General features: G+C 42.5%; 1 protein-coding gene across 1 annotated transcript in view; it reads right to left on the bottom strand.

Annotated features, from left to right (window-relative positions):
* Positions 1-22,441, bottom strand: part of LOC121270160 (WD repeat-containing protein 49-like) — a 91,177-nt gene that overhangs the window by 40,807 nt on the left and 27,929 nt on the right. Inside the window, 6 exon segments of the mRNA XM_041175499.1 lie at positions 11,034-11,093; positions 11,350-11,395; positions 11,648-11,727; positions 13,538-13,644; positions 21,274-21,355; positions 21,616-21,788. Coding sequence (XP_041031433.1) covers positions 11,034-11,093; positions 11,350-11,395; positions 11,648-11,727; positions 13,538-13,644; positions 21,274-21,355; positions 21,616-21,788 — 548 coding nt within the window.

The following is a 22,441-nucleotide window of genomic DNA, read 5'->3' as shown; positions in this document are numbered from 1 at the left end:
AGACAATGCAGGCTTGGAGGAAGAATAAGGTGGCAAAATGGTAAAATTTTAAAAGGTATAGAAGGGCATAAAAGCTTAAGAGGTTCAGATACACAGATCCTTAACGGTAGGAGGACAAGTTTAAAATGCTGGAGGACGAGCTAATAATGCTGTAAACAATTAGCCAGGTCTTCCAGACGTTATAAATATGAGCATATAGTGTCAAAACAAAGAGGTATTACTAACTTTATACAATGTGTTGGTTAACTGCAGTAACTATATCGTGACCAGTTTTGAACAGCTTAGCATATCTTGAAATTGGTACAGAAAAGGTTCCAGAAATAAACGTCTTCAGTTATGACAGAAATTGAGGGAAGCTGGGGCTCTTTTCATTAGAGTAAAAAAGAATCAAGAGAAGGGCTGATAAAGTTGTTCGAAATTATTGAAGGTTTTGATGGGATAAATCAGGAAAATATTTCCACTGGTCATCAAGTCAGTACTTGGAGGGATTATAAAATCATCACCCAAAGAACAAGAGAAAGAATGTTTCAGAGATTTTTTTCAGTACGGAGGGTTGCTTAAACATTGAATGCTCAGTGCAAAAACAAAATCCATAATTGCATTTAAAGGGAAGTTGATACATTTTTGAAATAAAAAATTAAAAGGGCATGGGAAAGATTGGGGAATACCTTTTTCTGAGAGTTGGTAAAGTGGTGATGACCCCAAATGACAGGGCCCTGCTATAAAATTTTATGATTCTATGAAATTTTAAAGGGATAAAATTGGAGGCATCTGAGTTCAGCATTATTTCCTAGATTGCAGGGCTCTTAATATCCAATTTTTCTAATCCAACACTCTGCCGTCAATTACTTTTTAGGAGATGGTGGGTAGTGCAGGTCAAGTATGAGAGAAGAAATGTCACATTTCAGTTCCCAACCTTAGAAACATAGCAAAGATAGCAGCTAACAGGAAAGCGTTCATATCATGATGAACTTATTTTTAAAATAATATTTCAGTTCTAAACAAACAAAAATGACTAAGGGTTTGATTTTTTCAGAATGATACTTTGAGTTAAGGGTTACGTAGGAGTATTGTTTTAAGGGATCATAAATCATGACTGCTTAAACGAACATTCAAAAAATGGTATTTTATTCAAGAAACCACTTGGAGCCCAAAGGCTGAATTGAAGTGTTACTTATATTGAAAAATTCTATATAAACTAAGTAATCAGGTTAAAAGCATGCAAACATATAACAATCACGTAGTAACAAAAGTAGACAAACAAATTCAGCAAGTAACGGAAATGGTGGGTGGTGCATTGAAGAAAGGGTAATGTTGAGCTAAACATGTTAAAATTACAAACCAATGCACAATGCCATACATTCCAAACACTGACATACATATACATTTCATCATTTAAGTGCTTCATTAAGGACTTGAGCCATACAATAATATTGAACATAATATTGAAATAATTAATTGCAGGAAATAGTAATAAATAGCCATAGTGGTTTTGTAGAACTGTATACTATACCTCTAGGTCTGCTAGCAACCACTGTTGCTGATGTTTTTGCGCAAGAAGTTCGGGATCTGATGCACAGTAGTTTATAGATACTCAATTCCTCAGCTTCCAGAGTAAAGGAAAATTTATTATGCACATTTTTACATATATATTATTGTAAATTCAAGATGAAGGTTCAAGCCCTATCATGAGACAACACCAATGTTTGAAGAAGAAATGAAAGGTATCAGGAGGTGATAAAATCAGGAAGCAGTGATTAGATTACACCAATCTTGTGTTTTAAAAGGTTCAAAATGTAGGAGGAAAGACAGACTGAGGGGTATAACAGGAGAGAAAGTCCAAATAAGTAATTTTGTAGTCAAAATTTGATTTCAATTACGATTTTCAGAGCATGCATACATGTCTGAGGTTTAGACAGCAAGGCTTGACTTTCAATAATTCTGAAGGCACAATTTTGTAACAACTTCTGGAGGATCACTATAAACTGCATTGTTTTAACCAAGTAGGGAAATATTGCCAGATATAATTATTTCTTGACTATTGGCCTCAGGGCTTTAACCTTCTTCTCCACTGTGTCATTTAAGCTATTTTGATTGATCACTTATGCAAAGTTCTACGGCATTTAGCTACATTTACAAAATAGCAATGCTACCTCTATCATTGTTATTTGGCAAATTCCACTTGCTATTAATGGTACCCATAGATCCATTGAAGTTTAAAACATCAAAAGTGACCATTTTGCGCATCATGTATGTGAGCGTTCTTTGTACGAGCAATTCAAATTAATTCAATAGCCCCGCTACCTCCATAGACTTGTTTCTCACACCTCAGAGCTGTTCCTAATTGTCTGGAGGTATGAGTCAAGTTTGGCTTTTGGTGGCAATGCTGATATGAAGATTTAATTAAGTACAGAAACCAGAAAATTTATTTTTCTGTAAACATGATTCTGCACTTGAACATTTGGGCTTATGTATTTTGGTAAGTCAAAGGGAAAGAACAATGAGAAACTTAGAATAGTATGAAATTAAATTGATTAGTAAAAGGAGCTTGACTTCTCAGTCAGTGCATTATCTGATTTCCCACTCTACTTTGTAATTGCTTTTAGCTTTTTTTAATTCATTCATGGGATGTGGGCATCGCTGGCTAGGCCAGCATTTATCGCCCATCTCTAAATGCCCTTTAAAAGGTGGTAGTGAGCTGCCTTCTTGAACCGCTGCAGCCCATGTGGTTTAGGTACACCCACGGTGCTGTTAGGAAGGGAGGTCCAGGATTTTGGCCTAGTGAAAGTGAAGGAATGATGATATATTTCCAAGTCAGGATGGTAAGTGGCTTGAAGGGGAACTTCCAGGTGCTGAGGTTCCCATGCATCTGCTGCCCTTGTCCTTCTAGATGGTAGGGATTGCAGGTTTCGAGGGTGCTGTCTAAGGAACCTTGGTGGGTTCCTGCAGTACATCTTGTAGAGAGTACATTCTGCTGGCACTGTGCATCAGTGGTGGAGGAAGTGAATGTTTATGGATGAGGTGCCAATCAAGCTGGCTGCTTTATCCTGGATGGTGTCGAGCTTCTTGAATGCTGTTGTCTAGGCAAGTGAAGAGTATTCCATCACACTCCTGACTTGCGCCTTGTAAATAGTAGATAGGCTTTGGGAAGTCAGGAGGTGAGTTACTCACCGCAGGATTCCTAGCTACTGATCTGCTCATTTAGCCACCGTATTTATATGGCTAGTCCAATTCAGTTTCTGGTCAATGGTAACCCCCAGGATGTTGATCATGGGGGATTCAGTGATGGTAATGCCATTCAAAGTCAAAGGGCAATGGTTCAAGTCTCTCTTGTTGGAGATAGTCATTGACTAGAACTTGTGTGGCGCGAATGTTACTTGCTACTTGTCAGGCCAAGCCTGGATATTGTCCAGATCTTGCTGCACTTGGACATGGACTGCTTCAGTATCTAGGAGTTGTGAATGATGCTGAACATTGTGCAATCATCACAAACATCTGACCATATGATGGAAGAAAGGTCATTGATGAAGCAGCTGAAGACAGTTGGGCCGAGGAACTCCTGCAGTAATGTCCTGGAACTGAGATGATTGACCTCATACAACCAAAACCAGCTTCCTTTGTGCTAGGTATGACTCCAATCAGAGGAGAGTTTATCCCCCGATTCCCATTGTCTCCAGTTTTGCTAGGGCTCCTTGATGCCACACTCGGTCTAATGCTGCCTGATGGCAAGGGCAGTCACTCTCACCCCATCTCTGGAGTGAGCTCTTTTGTCCATGTTTGAACCAAGGCTGTTATGAGGTCAGAAGCTGAGTGATCCTGGTGTAACTGAAACTGAGCGTCAGTGAGCAGATTATTGCTAAGCAAGTGCCACTTGATAGCATTGCTGCTGATGCCTTCCATCACTTTACTGATGATCGAGAGTAGACTGATGGGATGGTAATTGGTCAGGTTGGATTTATCCTGCTTTTTGCATACAGGACATATCTGGACAATTTTCCACATTGCAGGGTAGTTGCCAGTGTTGTACCTGTACAGGGATAGCTCGGCTAGGAGTGCCACAAGTTCTGGAGCACAAGTCTTCAGAACTATTGCTGGAATATTGTCAGGGTCCATAACCTTTGCAGTATCCAGTGCCTTAAGCTGTTTCTTGATATCACACATGGTGTGAATCAAATTGGCTGAAGACTGGGATCTGTGATGCAGGGGACCTCCAGAGGAGGCCAAAATGGACTATCAACTCGGCACTTCTGGCTGAAGATTGTTGCAAATGCTTCAGTCTTATCTTTTGCATTGATGTGCTGGGCTCCCCCATCATTGAGGATGGGGATGCTTGTTTAGCCTCCTCTTCCAGTGAGTTGTTTAATTGGCCACCAACATTCACAACTGGGTGTGGCAGGACTGCAGAGCTTAGATCTGATCCGTTGGGGATCTCTTAGCTCTGTCTATTGCATGCTGCCTATGCTCTTTTGCATGCAAGTAGTGTCGAGTTGTAGTTTCACCAGGTTGACACCTCATTTTTAGGCATGCCTGATGCTACTCCTGGCATGTCCACCTGCACACTTCATTGAACCAGGGTTGATCCCCTGGCTTGGTGGTAAGAGTAGAGTGGGGAATATGCCAGGTCTTGAGGTAAAAGATTGTGGTCGAATACAATTCTGCTGCTGCTGATGGCCCACAGCACCTCATGGTTTCCCAGTCTTGAGTTGCTAGATCCGTCTGGAATCTATCCCATTTAGCATGGTGGTAGTGCTACACAACAAAATGGAGGGTATCCTCAATGTGAAGACGGGGCTTTGTCTCCACAAGGACTGTGCAGTGGTCACTCCTTCCAATATTGTCATGGACAGATGCATCTGCATCAGGCAGAGTGATGAGGATGAAGTCAAGTATGCTTTTCCCTCTTGTCGGTTCCCTCACCACCTGCTTAGACCCAGTATAGCAGTATGCCCTTTAAGACTCGGCCAACCCGGTCTGTACCGGTGCTACTGAGCTGCTCTTGGTGATGGACATTGAAGTCCCCCATATTCTGCACCCCTGCCGCCCTCACTGCTTCCTCCAAGTGGTGTTCAATGTGGAAGAGTACTGATTTATCAGCTGAGATGCAGAGTGGAGGGGGTGGTGGGGAGTGGTATGTGGTAACCAGCTGGTGGTTTCCTTGTCCATGAGGCTTCATGGGACCTGGAGCTGATGTTGAGGACTCCCAGGGCAACTTCCCCCTGAAGGTATACCACTGTGCTGCCACCTCTGCTGATCCCTCTGCAGGGATGGCGATGGTGGTGTCTGAAATCTTATCTGTAAGATCGTATCCGAGAGTATAACTATCTCAAGCTGCTGATTGACTAATCTGTGGGACTGCTTTCCAAATTTTGGCACAAGTCCCCACATGTTAGTAAGGAGGACCTTGCAGGGTCAGCAGGGCTGAGTTTGCCGTTGCCATTTCCGGTGCCTAAGTCAATAGCGGGTGGTCCGTCCGGTTTCATTCCATATTGATTTTCTAGGCTTGCTAAGCCATTTCAGAGGGCATTTAAGAGTCAACCACATTACTGCAGATCTGGAGTCACATGTCGGCCAGACCAGGTGAGGACAGCAGATTTCCTTTCCGAAAAGGACATTAGTGAACCAGGTGGATTTTTACGACAATTGACAATGATTTCATAACAAAAACAGAATTACCTGGAAAAACTCAGCAGGTCTGGCAGCATCGGCGGAGAAGAAAAGAGTTGACGTTTCGAGTCCTCATGACCCTTCGACAGAACTCAGAACTCAGGTCATGAGGACTCGAAACGTCAACTCTTTTCTTCTCCGCCGATGCTGCCAGACCTGCTGAGTTTTTCCAGGTAATTCTGTTTTTGTTTTGGATTTCCAGCATCCGCAGTTTTTTTGTTTTTATCGACAATGATTTCATGGTCATCATTACACTTTTAATTCCAAATTTTGATTGAATTTAAATACTGCCTGACCTACTGAACATTATTGATATTTTCTGTTTTTATTTCAGACTTGCAGTATCCACAGTGTTTTGTTTTTGGGAATTTAATATTCCTGGTTATAACGCTTTCAGGAGAGATAGGAAGTGAGAAGGTTGGGAGAGGAGTGGCAGTGATGGTGAAGGATTCTATCACAATGCTAGGATATTCTCGGGGTTCCATTAAAACAAAATCCATATGAATAAAATTAAGAAATAAGAAGGAAAATGGTACAATTCTTAGTGTACACTATGAACTACCAAACAATGAAGATTTGCAAAGAGTTCAGCATATGTTAGAACATCAGGGCAACAACATTGGTCCTTGTAAACTACTACCCTTTCTCTCCAAAGCTCTTGAACATGTCGTCTCTTCCCAAATCCGTTCCCATATTTCCTGGAACTCCATGTCTGAATTCCTCTAATCAGGTGCTCACCCCTGCAAAAGTGCTAAAACGGCTCTTATCAAAGTCATAAATGACATTCTACGTGACTGTGACTAAGATAAACTTTCCCTCCTCATCCTTATTGACTTGTCTGCAGCCTTTAATAAGGTTGACCACACCATCCTCCTCCAATGCACCTCCACTGTCATCCAGCTGGGTGAGCTGCTCTCATGTGGTTCCATTTTTATCTATATAATCATAGCCAAAGAATCACTTGCAATGGCTTCTCTTGCTGCTCCCACAATATTACCTCTGGTGTCCCCCAAAGATCAATCCTTGGCTCCCTCCTACTTCTCATCTATGTGCTCTCCTTTGGTGACATCATCCAAAGGCACAGCATTAATTTTCCCATGTACACTAATGACATGCAGTTCTACTTCACCACCACCTCTCTTGACTTCTCCACTGTTGCTAAATTATCAGACTGCTTATCCAATATCCAGCACCGGATGAGCAGAAACTTCCTCCAATTAAATATTGGGAAAGCTGAAGTCATTGCTTTCCATCCAACTCCAATCTCCATCCCTCTCCCTGGCAACAGTCTGAAATTTACAACATTGATGTCAGATTTGATTTTGAGATGAGTTTCCGATCTCACATTCATGCCTTCTCCAGAACCATTGATTCCTACCACCGTAACATTGCTCAACTTTGCTCACCTCAGCTCATCTATTGTTGAAACTCTCATCCCATGCATTCATTACCTCCAGATTTGACTATTTCAATGCACTCCTGACTGATGTCCCACATTATACCCTTTGTAAACTTGAGGTCATCCAAAACTCTGCTGCCAATGTCTTAACTTGCAACAATTTCCATTCCTCTATCACCCATGTGCTTGCTGATCTATATCGGTTCTCAGTAAAAAGTCTTGATTTTAAAATTCCCATCCTTGTTTGCAAATCCCTCCATGGCCTTGCCTCTCCCCATCTTTATAATCTTCTCCAAACCTGCAACTCTGAGGTGTCTGCACTCCTCTAATTCTGGCCTCTTGTGCATATCCAATCATAATTATCCACCATTAGTGGCCAATCTTGCACAGCGCTCACAAGCATCACCCGTAGGACATCAAAGAAGAGGCACCGCGCATTTGCAGGGGGCACAGGCAAGTCGCTTTTCCCTGGCTGATTTTCAGTGTGGTGCTGGGGCAAGGGCTGCAGTGCGGGTCATGCCTGGGGTGGGGGCTGGGTGAGGGGGCAAGGTAGCACAGGCCAAAGAAAGTACTCAAGCACATGTTGCGGTTGGAGTGAGAAAAGTGGCCAAGCACTTGGAAAAGGTTGTCAAAAGTGAGCATTCTTCCACAGCTGAGACCATTCAGCTGCAGCTCCACTGAAGTGCTTGGAGTTGGGCCCTGCAAAGCTTTTCTGCCCATTCAAGCAATGCAAAAGCAAAAGCAAAAGCATGAAAGTGCCATGAAATGATACAGAACTTTTCACTCCTCAGGCGCAGACTGCAAGTTAATGTGCTTTTTAGAGGGCAGCAGAGCAAGTAGTCTGGGTCTCTGGATTACTAGTTCAGCAACAATACCATAATGTCATCACCTCCCCGCATGCTAGCACCACAGGCTGAAGGCGGACGGACTCCTCCATTTTGCCTTGCAATCTGAGGAGTGCAACAGGCATCCCCTTCTGATGTTCCCGAGCTTGCCTTTGCAGCTCCAGCAACTGAGGTATGACTAAGTCTAGAGGCCTCTCATCTGAGTTGGACTCAGCATATTTCTGGTCTCTAGCAGTCCTCCGAGTGCTGGGAACCTGGGAAGTCCTTGCAGATCAGACATTGTGATATGCTCACCAGATTGTGACCCCAAGGCTACTCTAGAACTAGGCCCCACCGAGGTGTGTGTCTCTGCATTGGTGGTGGGTGTGGGTGAGCACTGTGATGGGTCTTCAATTAGGGTATCATCAGATTCTTCTTCCGAGGTGACTTCAGAGCTTGAGTCGAGGACCTGGCTCATGGACCCCCTCTTCTGTTTCGCAGATGTGTCTGCAAAATCAAGGAGAGATAATTAGTGCATGGCAGGGGACTGCAGAACAGGGGAATTCACTCTCAGCATGGTTGTCTGATGGATGTTGTACTGCTGGATCCTCACTTGATTGAGCACCACCAATCTCACCATCAGCGCAGGAATGGTCCAGACCATCGCTGGCTAGCTGGGTGGCTCTATTCTCAATATCTGTGAGGACCTTGACGCGACCTCTCCCTTTTGTTGTGTGCCAGCTTGTCCTGCATGAAGATAGATGGAGAGAGCGCAAGTAGGATGCCTGGCATGTGGGTGGGTGGTGAATAGTGCCACTGACAGGATGAGGGCATGATCTAGAGCAGATTAAGAGGTGTGTGAGAGTGAATGGTGATGTCTCTTGAACTGCCAGCAAGTGAGATCCCTGTGGATGTGTGGTGGGTTTGAGAGTGTGTTAGTTGAGAGTAATGAGAAGAGTGACTTACCCTGGCAGAACGGAGGAGATCATTCATCCTTTTTTGGCACTGGGTGGCAGTCCTCTTTTACAGGCTTTGGCACTGACCACGTCTGCCACTGCCTCCCATGCTGAATTGGTGACCTATCTTGCTAGCTTTTGCCTAGAGCGAGGGTAGAGGACTTCATAGTGGCCCTTCATTGCATCCAGTAGGTGCCCAAGGAAAGCTTGGCTAAATTTGGGGGCAGCATGTTTCTTCCCTTTGGCAGCCATGGCTTTGCAGCCTTTACAGAGTGCAGGGGAGCCCTTTAAATACAGCACCCAGATTACTGAAAGCCTGAGGTGAGGGCAGGGTGGGCGAATCAGAGGCCACCCCGCCAGCAATCCCAGGAATGTATTATTAATGAGGTGGGACACGCCGAGAACAGGATGATGCAGCATGAAAAACCCACCATTGCGGCCAGCAGGTGGAATGACATTTTTCCCGCCCACAACCACAATTTGTGCAAATCCGGGACAATTCCACCCTTAGTCTCTTTAATTTCTCCAGTACTATTTCTTTATTTACACTGCAGTTTTGCTGTTACACATAATATGACCCATTGTATTTTCCCTCCAACATTGAGAATTTGTTACCCGATTCAGTTTATGCTAAAAAATATACGCCTCACATCTATATATTTCTGATTAATTTGGAAGGAAAATATTTTTCTTTTCCCAAACATGAACTTCTAACTTTTCAAGGAGTTGTGTCCAACTCCCCCAGTGGGTCAAAAAGCCTTTGGACTGCTTAACAAGAATAAAGTACTCAACTCCCATAAATTAAAGTAAACGAGATACTCAAATGCGAGCTACCAAATTATTATAAAGAAATTCAAACACCACCTGACAATTTCTGAATCATTGTACTGGTTGGAGAATGAAGATTACAGAAGATGAGACCTGATGTGAAGTTCCAGATAATAATTTCACCGTCATAACTTGAAGTGGCCAGCAGGTTAGGAGCACACAGGGCAACGGACAAAATATCATCCTTGTGGCCATTTTCCTGTATTTATTTTAAAAATTAAAACCATTTAAAAACTCATATAGACTGAGAAAATGATAACAGTTAAACCAAAATCTGGCTAGTGTATAACCACTATCAACCTGCAAAAAAGCAATTTTCCATATTCATCACAGGATAAGTTACTATGTCTGGTGTCTTAACCCACCATATGAATACAACTCATAACACAGCTCATCAGTATAGCAAGATGGCACATACTGCACATGGCAGCCACTTCATTTAGTGTGGCAAGTCAAAATCTGTTAAGGTGACTAAATGTAATATTTCAGATATCGATGGTGCATCTGTTATAATGAGTTATATCAGAAATTTATAAATGTTACCATTAACAGTGTTGTGAATTTCTGGTCTGTTATATTCCCCTGGATATAATTATATTGGTTCCTCCATAAGTGGCCCAAGAATCTTAGAAGCACCCCCTTGTGATCTGAACTGGATATTGTGTTTTCCACATGTGCCTTTCTACAGTCCATTCAAAGGCACACTCAGAAACACAGGAAACCAGATAGGAATTATTAAATTACTTCATTTCAGACAGGGCTTGAACATTCAGACTAACAGTCAAAGCAAATTCCAGTTACATAACACTCTAATGGCATTCTAAAAGCTAAGCTCTCCATCTGCCTTACTACTTACATATATTCAATGTCTGTTGCCTTGTGTTTTTATTTTTTTCTTTAAATCTGTACAAACTCATTTTGTGCTAAGACACAACACTTAAATATAACTCAAAAACAAAATTATTTCCCTGAAAAATATTAAAATATGACAGTTGTGTGCTATAGCAGGTTTTTAAGGGTATGATCATTGTAGCATAATTGAAACGTTGGTAATGTGATTGTTCTAGTGGAATATCAGAGGTTTCTAATTCAATATCGTATTTAACAAAGTTATTCATCAATTATTTTAGGCAACATTGCAGTAATGTGCTGTATCTCAAAATGTTCCTTTTCTGTTAATTTGGCAACACAACTCATAAGATAAATGAAGTTTAACTGTTTACACAATTTTGGCTTCTTGTAAAACTCTGGTTAATACTGCAAAATATTTTACAGGTGCTAGCACAAGACGACAAAAATAAACAAAACTGTTGACACTATAAATGCAGAATTTTATGGAACAATCGTTCAGCCAGCTCTTACTGCATCATCTGTCCAGTGGAGTGATGGATACCGAATATCACATTGGTCAGCCTGAATGTCCTGAAATGAAAGCATCAATTAGGTCAGAAAAGAAATAGTTCACTTGGAAACAGAAGGCATGCTAAAGCCTATATCAAGTCTACTGTAGTCTCTTTTTTCACTTGATCATACACTTAATTTTGCTTTATATGATTTGTCTGCACAAAAATATGCAAATATTTTAAAAAACCCACAATTACAACTCTGCCAGCATGGGCTTGTTGAGGTCGTATGGCATCCTCCTGCAAATGTATCTATGACTCTTGTTTGGACGTACCGGGAAAACACTGATCCTTTTGTCCCAGCCAACAGATATGATAAATCTTTGAAAATCAGAGAGACAGAGAAGCGGAAATATATTGGTTAGGAACGGATGACTTTCCATACTTTCTCAAACATTCTTGAAGATACATCAAGCACTTACCCATTTTTGTATATTTCAGCATAAATGCAGTCGCTAACTTCTTCAGTTTTATCCCCAGATGAAAGGTCAGGTTATTAAATCAGTCAATGGTTTCCTGATGCATTAAATTAGATAAAGAAATACAGCATTCATTTATATAAAGCCACTTTACCTTGTCTCAGGGTTTGTATACATTGCATATTCTGATAGTCCCATATCTTCACACATCCGTCTCTGCCACCCGTTATCAGCCTGGAAACAAAGCAGTTATATGATTCTAAAAATGTGTTAATGGCAATTCAAACGCATCAACAGATTTATTATAATACTTCAACAGGCAATGAATGAAGCATTAAACTATGCTCACAAACATTTAACTGAACTGACATCTCATTCAGAAGATGCTGAATGTGTTTGCATTTGACACCAGCCATCAATCAAGGTTGTAACAGTGAGTGAATGCTTTATTAGATTATTTGAAAATGACTGAAATACCTATTATTATTCTACAGGAATTTCCACTTCTTTTTCTGTGTGTATAATGTTTTATGGTAGCTAACTTACATTGTTTTTTTAGATACTGGCTATTCTTTAAGATGTTATAATTTTCTAACAATATATATTTTTCTGCAGAATTCCCTGGCAATCAGTTCCATCTAAACGGGAGTTGAAAACCGTGTCTGCTAAAAGAAGTCATGTGAAATATTGATGGCACAAAATACATTCACTGTGTCAAAAATATCACTGTATTAAGAGCTCATCAGGGAATAAGAGAGAGGACAGGGCGAGATCCAGCTCTGAACCAGCCATTCAGAGGTACAGCTCTCTGAAGAGCAGGATCTCTGCAATACCACACTGTTTTCTCCTAGAATTTATTAAGTGGCTTTTTATGCCATACTATTTTCTGGAGAGATTTGGTGGCACAAATGTCAGAAATGGCTAGGCCTGCTCTTAAATTCCGCATGTAAATCTCCATCCCAGCCTCCTGAATCAAGGAAAGTACATGCAAATAGCGAGAGGGACCATCCTTTACTGGTCCACCCACTCAGCAGGATTCACATGCATTGTTTCCTTCTTCTCCATATGATATAATTTCAAATAATTATCTTTTTTTTTCAGTACAAAACAACTGTATAAATTAAATAATTTTACATGAGAATCATAGAATGTCTACAGGATAGCAGGAAGCCATTCAACCCAACATGTCCCTGCTGGCTCTAACAACTCAGCTAGTCCCAATCTCCCACCCTTTCCTTGTAGCTCTGCAAATTTTCTGTCTTCAGGTGCTTTTCTAATTTCCTTTTAAAGCCATGATTGAATCTGCCTCTACCACAGTCTCAGACAGTGCACTGCAGCATAAAAAAGTTTTCCTCATGCCTCCATTGGCTCTTTTGTCAATCACCTTAAATCAGCAACCTCTGATTACCAACCTACCTGTCATGGAAACAACTTCTCTCTATCTACTCTGTCTAGACCCCTCACAATTTTGGACATATCTATCAAATCTCCTCTTAACCTTTTCTTCTCTAAGGAGAATAACCCAGCTTCTCCAATCCATACACCATAACGGAAGTCCCTCATCCCTGGAACCATCCTTATAAATTTTTCTGCACTCCCTCTAAAGCATTCACACCCTTCCTAAAGTGCAGTGGTCATAATTGGAAACAAGATTCCAGTTGAGGCCAAACTAGCGTTTTATAAAGATTCATCATAACTGCCTTGCTTTTGTACTCTATGCCTCTACTTAGAAAGCCCAGGATCCCATACCTTTTAAACCACTCTCAACCTGCCCTGCCACCTTCAGTGATTTGTGCATATACATGCTCAGGTGTCTCTGTTCCTATACCTCTTTTAGAATCATACCCTTTTTTTTTTAATTGTCTCTCCTCATTCTTCCTATCAAAATAAATTCCTGGATGCTCATCATAGTGAAAGCATTATTCAATTCAGTACAGTTATGTGAATCAATATAATGAGATTTTCTTATAATTGTAATTGCACCATGCCCAAATTCTTATAAACAAGCCCTACTATTGCAGCATTTAGTTCTATCATACTATACCTTCTTTCACTGGTGTCAAATGTCATGCAAGTTACGGCAGCATTTCCATGAGCTCTAGTGAATTCAAATACAAGATGGCCAGTGTCCAGATCCCACATCTTCACATCCTCATTGAACAAATAGGGGAACATTTAAACAACAGGAATTTGCAAGTACTTCCGCTGGCATTAAATACTAGTTAATCTGTTTATAGCACAATAAGAGTCATTAGTAAAACAAATATACATTACATCAAAGTTATATTGCAAGGTTTTGTTTCTGTTGCTTTGCCAACAAAAAAAACCTCTTATAATCAAGCAAAATAGGACTGCTACCAAATATTGTTGTTGTTAACACACTGATCAGATGTCAGTGCTTTCCCACTGATCCACAAGAAGTTATCAGCTGGTTACAATAACCAAATATTGTGCATCCTAACATGCCCCCTACTTAACATTTAGTGCTTTTAATGTACATCAGATGGTTAATCCACAAAGAGATTAGTTCTTCCACAACTTTGGGATGCAACTGGACATATGGGGAGATATAAGAACAAGTTCAAGGCAGGAGCCTTGTTTAGGTGATTTAGAGCAGTAGCTAAGAGTCAACATACAATAATGTAAAATAACAAAGGGCGGAATTTTCCGTGCCCACTGTTCGGCTGTGTGACTGGGCAATATGACAAGAAAGCCAAAAATCAGTTTCACAATGTCGTGAAACCAGTTTGCGGTTGGCCGCTCAGCAAGTCGATGGCGGGCCATATTTCACACGGGAACCTCATTGTAATACTTCTGCATATCACTAGAGGGCCAGCCTGCCAGAACCATCCCCTCATGCTGGATCGTCTGCTCGCATCGGCAGGAAAACACGCCAATGCAAATATGTCTTGATGAAGAGTGACGTGCAGAAGTTGCGACTTATCGGCAGGTCCTTGCTCACATTGCGGACATCCAGAGGAGCAGAAGATGTTGGAACCTGACAGCAACAGCACACTGGAGGAACATCCATGGCATGCTGGGTAGATTCTCATGGACACAGCTCTGCTGTAAAGGAGCTCACTGAACTTGGAAAGTCACTGTTTGAGGATCTGCTCACAATGGATGATGGTCAAGGGAGTGGAGAGGAAGGTCGAGCTGTGTTTGGGAGAGGAAGATGTACTGGCGGATGGGAAAGGAAGGTCAAGGGTCGACTGGCAGAGAAAGAGGTGTCGGGCCGGGTGAGGTTGGGAGGGGGAAACTAAGGTGCCATGGCGGGGTGGTGGTTGGGGGGGTGGGGGGGGGGGGGGGCGGTGAGGATGTGGGGAGGGAGAATGGCACAAGGAGGTGGTAACAGGGAGAAGGCGGCAACTTTGGAGGTAGGTGTAAGGGGGTGGAATGTGTAAGGGAAGGAGTTCGGAGGGGGAAGGAGTGTGAAGAGGGGAGGGAGTCCAGGAGGAGGAAGGGGTGCAGACAGGGGAGGGAGTAAGGCTGGAGGAAGGAGTCAGGAAGGACTAAGGGTAGTGGAAGGAGTAAGGGTGTCTGAAGGAGTTAGGACATGGGAGGGACTAAGCGTGGGCAGAGAGGAGTCTGTGAGGGAGGAGTTCCGGGGGGGTGAGGAAGCAGTGAGGCAGAGGAAGGGGCTCCGAGGTGGGCGGGTCTCCAGGTGAACGTGCAAGGGAGGGCTCTGATGAGTCCATGGCTGCCTTCTGGGGAGCAAACTGAGGATTGGCATGGTATGAGGGAATGGTGAGAATGACCAAGGGCAGAGTGAAGCAGTTGGGTAGGAGGGTGAAGGGTGAATGCAATTCGGTATTGATCGAAGGGATGGTGAGGGTGGTTGGTGGGGGCTCAGAGCAGACATGGATCCTGGGGGTAGGAAGGGGGTGGTACAGGAGGTTAATGTGGATGAGGGCGGGATTTTTGGGAAGCAAGGGAGCATGCATGTTCACCTGGTCATCTCCAAAAGAAAAGTGTTGTGGCTGGTAGGTCAAGGAGGGGAGGTGGAAGATGATGCCAGGGAGGTCAAGAGTAATGGGGGATAGGAAATGGGTGACTCGGGGGGAGGAGAAAGGACGGAGGAGCAAATGAAATACTGTATCACGGCCATGCTGTCTAAATCAAAAGTTAAACAAGAGTCGTATTGAGCAAGATCAGGTGCTGCCTGGGAGTGTGATCAGTTCGTGGGCGGAGATGCAGGTCAACTCAGACGGACAACTGAAAGCAAACGCCAACAAGCAGCATTGAAAATGCTCAGGACACTGAGGTGAATGTGACATGGGAATAATCCTCATACACGGGAGAATGTTTGCACGAGGCTCCGAAAGTACCTGCCACCACTCAAACATTTTCCAGAATCACTCATTGGCCAGCTGCTCCCTCTGCGGTGACAGAGGACGAGGTTGAGGGCTCACAGGCAAAAACGGACTTGGAGGGAGAGGACAGCCTCCAAGATTACTGAGTGGATGACCCGGGGTGTCCAGCTGCCACTCCTCCTCCCTCCGGGTACCCCAGCGTGACTCCTTGAGGGGAAGGAGCACCTGGAGGGACATTGAGGTGCCCCATTTCTCTCTTGTGTTGCCACTGCAGGAACTAATCCATGGCTCCTGCAATGAAATGCAGGTCTGCACACATCTCTGCATTCTGCTGGACCAGGGTCTCCATGGCGTCCGCCATCCTTCCAATGTAGACTTCCATACGCATCCATGTGGGTACCACTTCATCAGAGAGCAGGCAGGCGCACTCCTCCGACTCGCGAGCCACTCTGTGAGGGCTTCCAACAGCTTTGCATGATGTTCCCCCGTCTTCTGCTGAATCTCCAAGATGAGATGGAAAGCAAAATCCAGAGGTTTGTCATCTGACTCGGACCTCACAGATGCCTCTCCCCCAGCAGTCCTCCGAGTGCTGGGGAGCTGGGCCACACCTGCCTCTTCCTGCTGCTGACACATGTCCATGTGGTGACCACCAGATTGTGAACCCAAGCCTGCTCTAGGTCTAAGCCCCACCAAGATGTGTGTCTCTGTGCTGGTGCAGAGTGTGGGTAAGGGCTGTGACAGGTCTTCCAGGCTGCTTATTTCCAGCTCTTCAATAGAGGAGGTGCCCTCTTGGCCGGAGGTGAGGATCTGGATGGAGCAGAGGGACTGGCTGCCTGAGGGTATCAGTCACTTGGCAGAGGTCCCTGTGAACCAAAGTAGAGATAATCAGTGCAGCAGAGTCAAAAGCAGGAGAAAGCACTCACAGTTGCATTAAGAGAGGGATGATGTGGTGCAGGATCCTCACAAGGGTTTTCGCCGCTGACCTCAACCTCACCACAGGCACGGTTCATGCCCTCACCAGTCAGCATGATGGCACACTCCTCAAAGTGGGTGAGGGGCCCAATGTGGACCTCCCCGCCCCCGGTCTGGGACCTCTCCCTGCTGATGTGAGCAGGCTTCTTCTGCAAACAGATGGAGAGAGTGTGAGTAGGACAAATGGCACTTCATGGAATGTATGTGTGGTGATATAGATGGGATGACGACATGAGCTCAAGACGATATGAGCCTGATGGAGATGTAGATAGGGCTTTAACTAAATAGTGCGGGGGAGGGTTTAGTTGCATGGAAATATAAAAAAATCAAAGTTTAAGGAGAGAGAAAGAGTGCAGGCTGATTGTTACCAAAAAGTGAAAGGAAGGGACAGAGTGTGTGAATGCCATATTGCACCAAAGAATCATATAAGAGTAGAGAAAATTGACAATAGGACAAACTTAAAGGCTTTGTATCTGAATGCACATAGCATTTTGTGTAATAAGACGGGATTTACTAATGATCTCAAAGAAAAGGATCCTCTAGGAAAGAGTGATCATAGCCTGTTAGAATTTCAAGTTCAGTTTGAGAGTGAGAAACTTGAGTCCCACACTAGTGTTCTGGAGTTAAACAAAGGTGCATGAATTGCTGAAAGCTAGTATGCAGGTACAGCAGGTAATAAGGGAGGCAAATTGCTAAAGGAATAGAGTATAAAAATAGGGAAGTGTTGTTGCAACTGTACAAGGCATTGTACAACTGGAGTACTGTGCACAGTTTTGGTCCCCTTACTTGAGGAAGGATGTAGTTGCATTGGAGGTGGTTCAGAGGAGGTTCACTCGATTGATTCCAGAGATGCGGGGCTTGTCTTATGAGGGGAGAATGAGCAGTTTAGGCCTATACTTGCTAGAATTTAGAAGAATGAGAGGAAATCTAATTGAGGTATATAAGATGCTAGAGAGAAGTAGATGTGGAGCGGATGTTTCCTCTTGTGGGGCATTCTAGAACGAGAGGCCATTGTTTTAGGCTAAGGGGTAGTAGATTTAAATCAGAGATGAGGAGGAATTATTTTTCTCAAAGGGTTGTGAATCTGTGGAATTCACTACCTCAGAGTGCAGTGGATGCCGGGACACTGAATAAGTTTAACGAGGAGATAGACAGATTTTTAATTAGTAATGGGTTGAAAGGTTATGGGGAAGACGGCAGGAAATTGGAGTTGAGGCCGAAATGAGATCAGCCATGATTGTATTGAATGGTGGTGCAGGTTTGAGAGGCTGAATTGCTTACTCCTGCTCCTAGTTCTTATGTTCTTATGTGAGGGTGTGTGAGGGAGTTAGTAGTGTTGTCCTTTGAGGTGTGAGATCCCTGTGGTTGTGTGATGGATTTGTGAGTGTGTGAGTTGAGAGTGATGAGAAGAGTGACTTACGCTGGCAGAACAGATGAGACCATTTATTCTGTTGCGGCACTGGGTGGCAACCTGTTTGGCAGGGCATTGATGTTGACCACTGCTGCTACCACCTCCCATGCTGGATTGGTGATGCTGCTGCCCATCCTGTGGCCACAGTGGGGGTAGAGGACATCATGGCAGGCCTCCACAACGTTCAAAAGGCGCTTGCGGGACATGTCACTAAACCGGGTCGCTGCAGTCTTTTTGCCTTTCAGGGCCACCCTGCCTTCTGTGCAGCAGTCCTGGGCTGGAAGCACTGAGAGATGTGCATACTGCTGCACTTTAAATGTGGGGCCTGGCAAGGTGATGGTGTGGCGGACGAATGAGAGTGCGCCTGCCTTCGAAATAAAGTATTTCCCAGGAATGCATAATTAATGTGGCGGATTTGGGATGATACGGCATGAGAAGCCACCATTGCGGCCAGCGGGTAAAACGTCGTTTTTCCTGCCCACTACCACACTTAGTGCAAAACTGGGACAATTCCACCCAAAATCTCCTTAAAAAGGGTTGACATCCTTGTAAACAATAGTTTTACTTGAAGTAGCTTACACTGTTGTAATATTAATCTAGTCAGATACTATACAGGATTCCTAAACTTATAAAGCTTAAACAATGTTATCCTACTTGGATTGACAAACAAATTAAAAGCGAAATAAGGAGGAAAATGATCTTTAAGAAATTCACTGTGGTGAATATAGGAAAATGCGTAAACACAATAAAAAGGCGGTCAGAGCAGCTGAGAAAAAACAGCAGCAGCAAAATACTAAAAAAAATGTTATCAGTCCTACATTAAAAGAGAAGTCACAGAAACAGCAAAATTGAAAAAGGTGTAAATGGGTTTGAAACCGAGGACCAAGACAAGATAATGAATATTCAGATGAATGACTTCCTCCAGTAAAACAAGGGAAGGCATGAGTAACTCGTACTGTTTAAACAAAAGTAACTTAAATAAAATTTACTTCAATGTAAATTAAATGGCAGCCCTCAACAAGCTCAAAGGGCTCAAACTAAAAAATTCCAGGGTTAGGAATGAAATTTACCATAATGACAATCATTATGAGGGAGTATCTGGACAGTAGGGAGGTACCATAGATTGGAAAGAGGCTAATATGGTACACATGTTAAAAAGGAGTGACAAAACAGATATAAGCCATGACAGGCCATTGTGTGTGGCATAACAAAATTGATTATCACAAATAAACTTGATAATTTAGTAAGCAGCTGTAAACCTGGACCCTGAATACAAAGATTCTGCATGATCAAGTGTCTATGAGGATGAGACAACCTAAATGGACTATTGAAAATTCTATAAGAATGGTGCACCTGGACTTCCAAAGCATAAACCTGTAGGGATTCTGGGTAATAAATTGGCTAAAAAATAGAGAACCGTCAGTTCTCATCAGAGAAGTTGTTAGGGTTGATGGGGGTAGGGGCACGAAGAAGCATTGCTGAGGGTGTCTCAGGGCTCAGTATTAAGATCACTGTGGTGAATATAGGAAAATGCATAAACATAATAAAAAGGCGTCAGAGCGGCCAAGAAAAAACAGCAGCAGCAAAATACTGAAAAAAAATGTGATCAGTCCTACATTAAAAGAGAAATCACAGCAAAATTCAAAAAGGTGCAAATGGGCTTGAAACCGTGGACCAAGACAAGATAATAAATATTCAGATTTGCACTAAGTGTGGTAGTGGGCAGGGAAAACGACGTTTTACCCACTGGCCGCAATGGTGGCTTCTCATGCCGTATTGTCCCAAACCCGCCACATTAATTATGCATTCCTGGGAATTACATCGTTTTGATGGCGGGCGCACTCTCTTAAATGGAGAATTCAGAAACTCATTGCAAAGCAGCCACATTTTCAGATGATACCAAACTGGGAAAGGAAGGGGAGGCGACTTAGAAACTACAGTTCGAAGGAAAAAATTCCAAAATATACAGAATAACGGCAGATAAAAGTCGATGCAGCTAAGTGTAAAATACCACACCTAGAAGAATAAAGAAAAAGGTCTTGCATTTATATAGCACCTTCCATGACCAAAGAATGTCCCAAGCGCTTTACAGCCAATGAAGTACTTTTAAAGTGTAGTCACTGTTGTAATGCAGGAAACACAGCAGCAAAATTACATGCAGCAAGCTCCCACAACAGCAACGTCATAATGACCAAACAATCTGATTTTTTAATGTTGATTGAGGAGTAAACATTAGCCAGACAACAGGGATAAATAACTCCCAGCTCTTTTCTGAAATAGTAGCATTGTATATTTTACATCCATCTGACAGCACAGTATTACCCCAGTAATGCATTGGAGTGCCAGCTTAGATTTGTGCATTCGAGTTCTGGCCAATAAACAGCATGGTTAGCGTTGCCTGAACAGTGCAGCATTCTTGTCACCTTCCAGGTCTTAGGCACAATTTGTATACCTCATCCTTCACCTTTTTTTTGCCACTGACACCTCTCCTCTCTTGATGAAAAAGGGAGTTCACCATTAGAGGAACCTTAAAGCTGGACCTAAATCTCTTCCCATGGCTTACAATTACAAAGCTACCACCAACCCCACTCAAAAGTAAATTAAATTTAAACAATGGCATTGCAGCTCAGAAGCACGTTATTCAAAGTTAAATGGCATCAGAGAAATTACTTTTAAGGGAAAACAAGGGATCTAGGACAAAGTAAAATACATGGTTCAAGGGATAGGAGATTAATTTTTAATCCTGCTCTCAGTCAATCTTAGTCAGATCATCAAACACAGGATCAAGTGAAAACATGTCATTAGGCTAAAGAAGGAGTAAGAAAATCATGAAGGAGGGACCTACATGCACCAACGAAGCACATCCTAGTAGTAGAGCCAAGAACAGAACCGTCAAGGTTAATGAGGTCAAACTACCCAATAATCCTGATGGGAAAGATCATGTAATAGTCATGCTTGGCTGCATAAGTCACAAATGCTTAAAATAAACAAAAGGCCCTTGAATCCATTCATAATTACAAACACCGCTGCAATATCACATTCTCAACAAAAATATTTTTTTCTTTGAACAGTTTGCTTACTTACAGATCCTTCACAGCAAGTGACGACTTGTCTCATTAACTTATTGTATTGGCAACATAGAACAGGTTTCTTGTGTGACATACCTCTATTTAGCTCCTCTCTGCAGATAAAACACCATTGGATTCATTAACTTTAATCAATATTGCCTGTACTAATCTAATTTCAAACATAAAACAGCTAGCTATCCACAAAATTCTGATCGGGGTCAGTGCCCTCAAACAATATAATCAGTTTTATTATACTTCTTCTTAGTGATTTTTTGAGAAATTTATTTCAGTTTCTTATGTCTGTTTGATTTCATTTGGCTGTAATTGATGCCATGAGTAATGTCCACACTTGTTCAGCAAGATACTTTCCATTGCTTACCTGCCCTGGAGCAGTAGCAGTGCCAGTGAATCAGTTGCAATGTAGAGAGCCTTCAATTCCTGAGAATGATAACAAGCAGCCAGATCTCCATTGATCTGACTATCTTTAGATTTCACAGTGATGAGGCATGTCTGACCTTCAATATCCCAAATCTAAAAGATAGACCTCAATAAGATACCACCGCTGAATTATCATTGCTATGAAGGCATAAGCCACTTGATAATTTATAGGAGAGAATAATGTCGAGGAGAACAGTTTCAGCGTAAAGTACTTTCTTATCTATATAATAATAAACAGTGGAACCTCTGTAATCCACACTCCTATTGTCCATCATAATTTCTGCAGGTTTAAAACTTGCTCAAGAATTCACTCCATTGTACATGTTTTTAAATTTGTAATTCATTTCCTTGTCTAGGTGAAGAAGATTAAACAATATTTCTCATCACTTGCACCGTATTTGTGTTCATTTTTGGATGTTACTTCTGAATAAGATCAGAATTTGGAAATACTAATTTCCAGGGATCCCATCCACTGTGATGGATAGTAACGATGTAAGATTTGCAGATGTAAGAAAAGTAGTGCATACTATATGATCTGTGTATCTGTTGCTTCAGTGAAAACAAAAGCTGTATAAGGTGTGGTTCAAATGTAAATTTTTTTGTAGTCACTATAGGAATGCCTGGCTGACTAGGTTATATTGGGTTTTAAACCTCTAATTGATGAGATCTAATCTGAAGACATAAATATTAAGGAGCACTGAATTGGTCTTGCATTGCTGTTTTGCAACCAAATAAATTCACATATA

The sequence above is a fragment of the Carcharodon carcharias genome, chromosome 1 (genome assembly GCF_017639515.1).
Source record: "Carcharodon carcharias isolate sCarCar2 chromosome 1, sCarCar2.pri, whole genome shotgun sequence".
NCBI classification, from domain to species: domain Eukaryota; kingdom Metazoa; phylum Chordata; class Chondrichthyes; order Lamniformes; family Lamnidae; genus Carcharodon; species Carcharodon carcharias.
The sequence above is the reverse complement of the archived record's forward strand: the minus strand, read 5'-3'. Positions and strand labels throughout refer to the sequence as shown.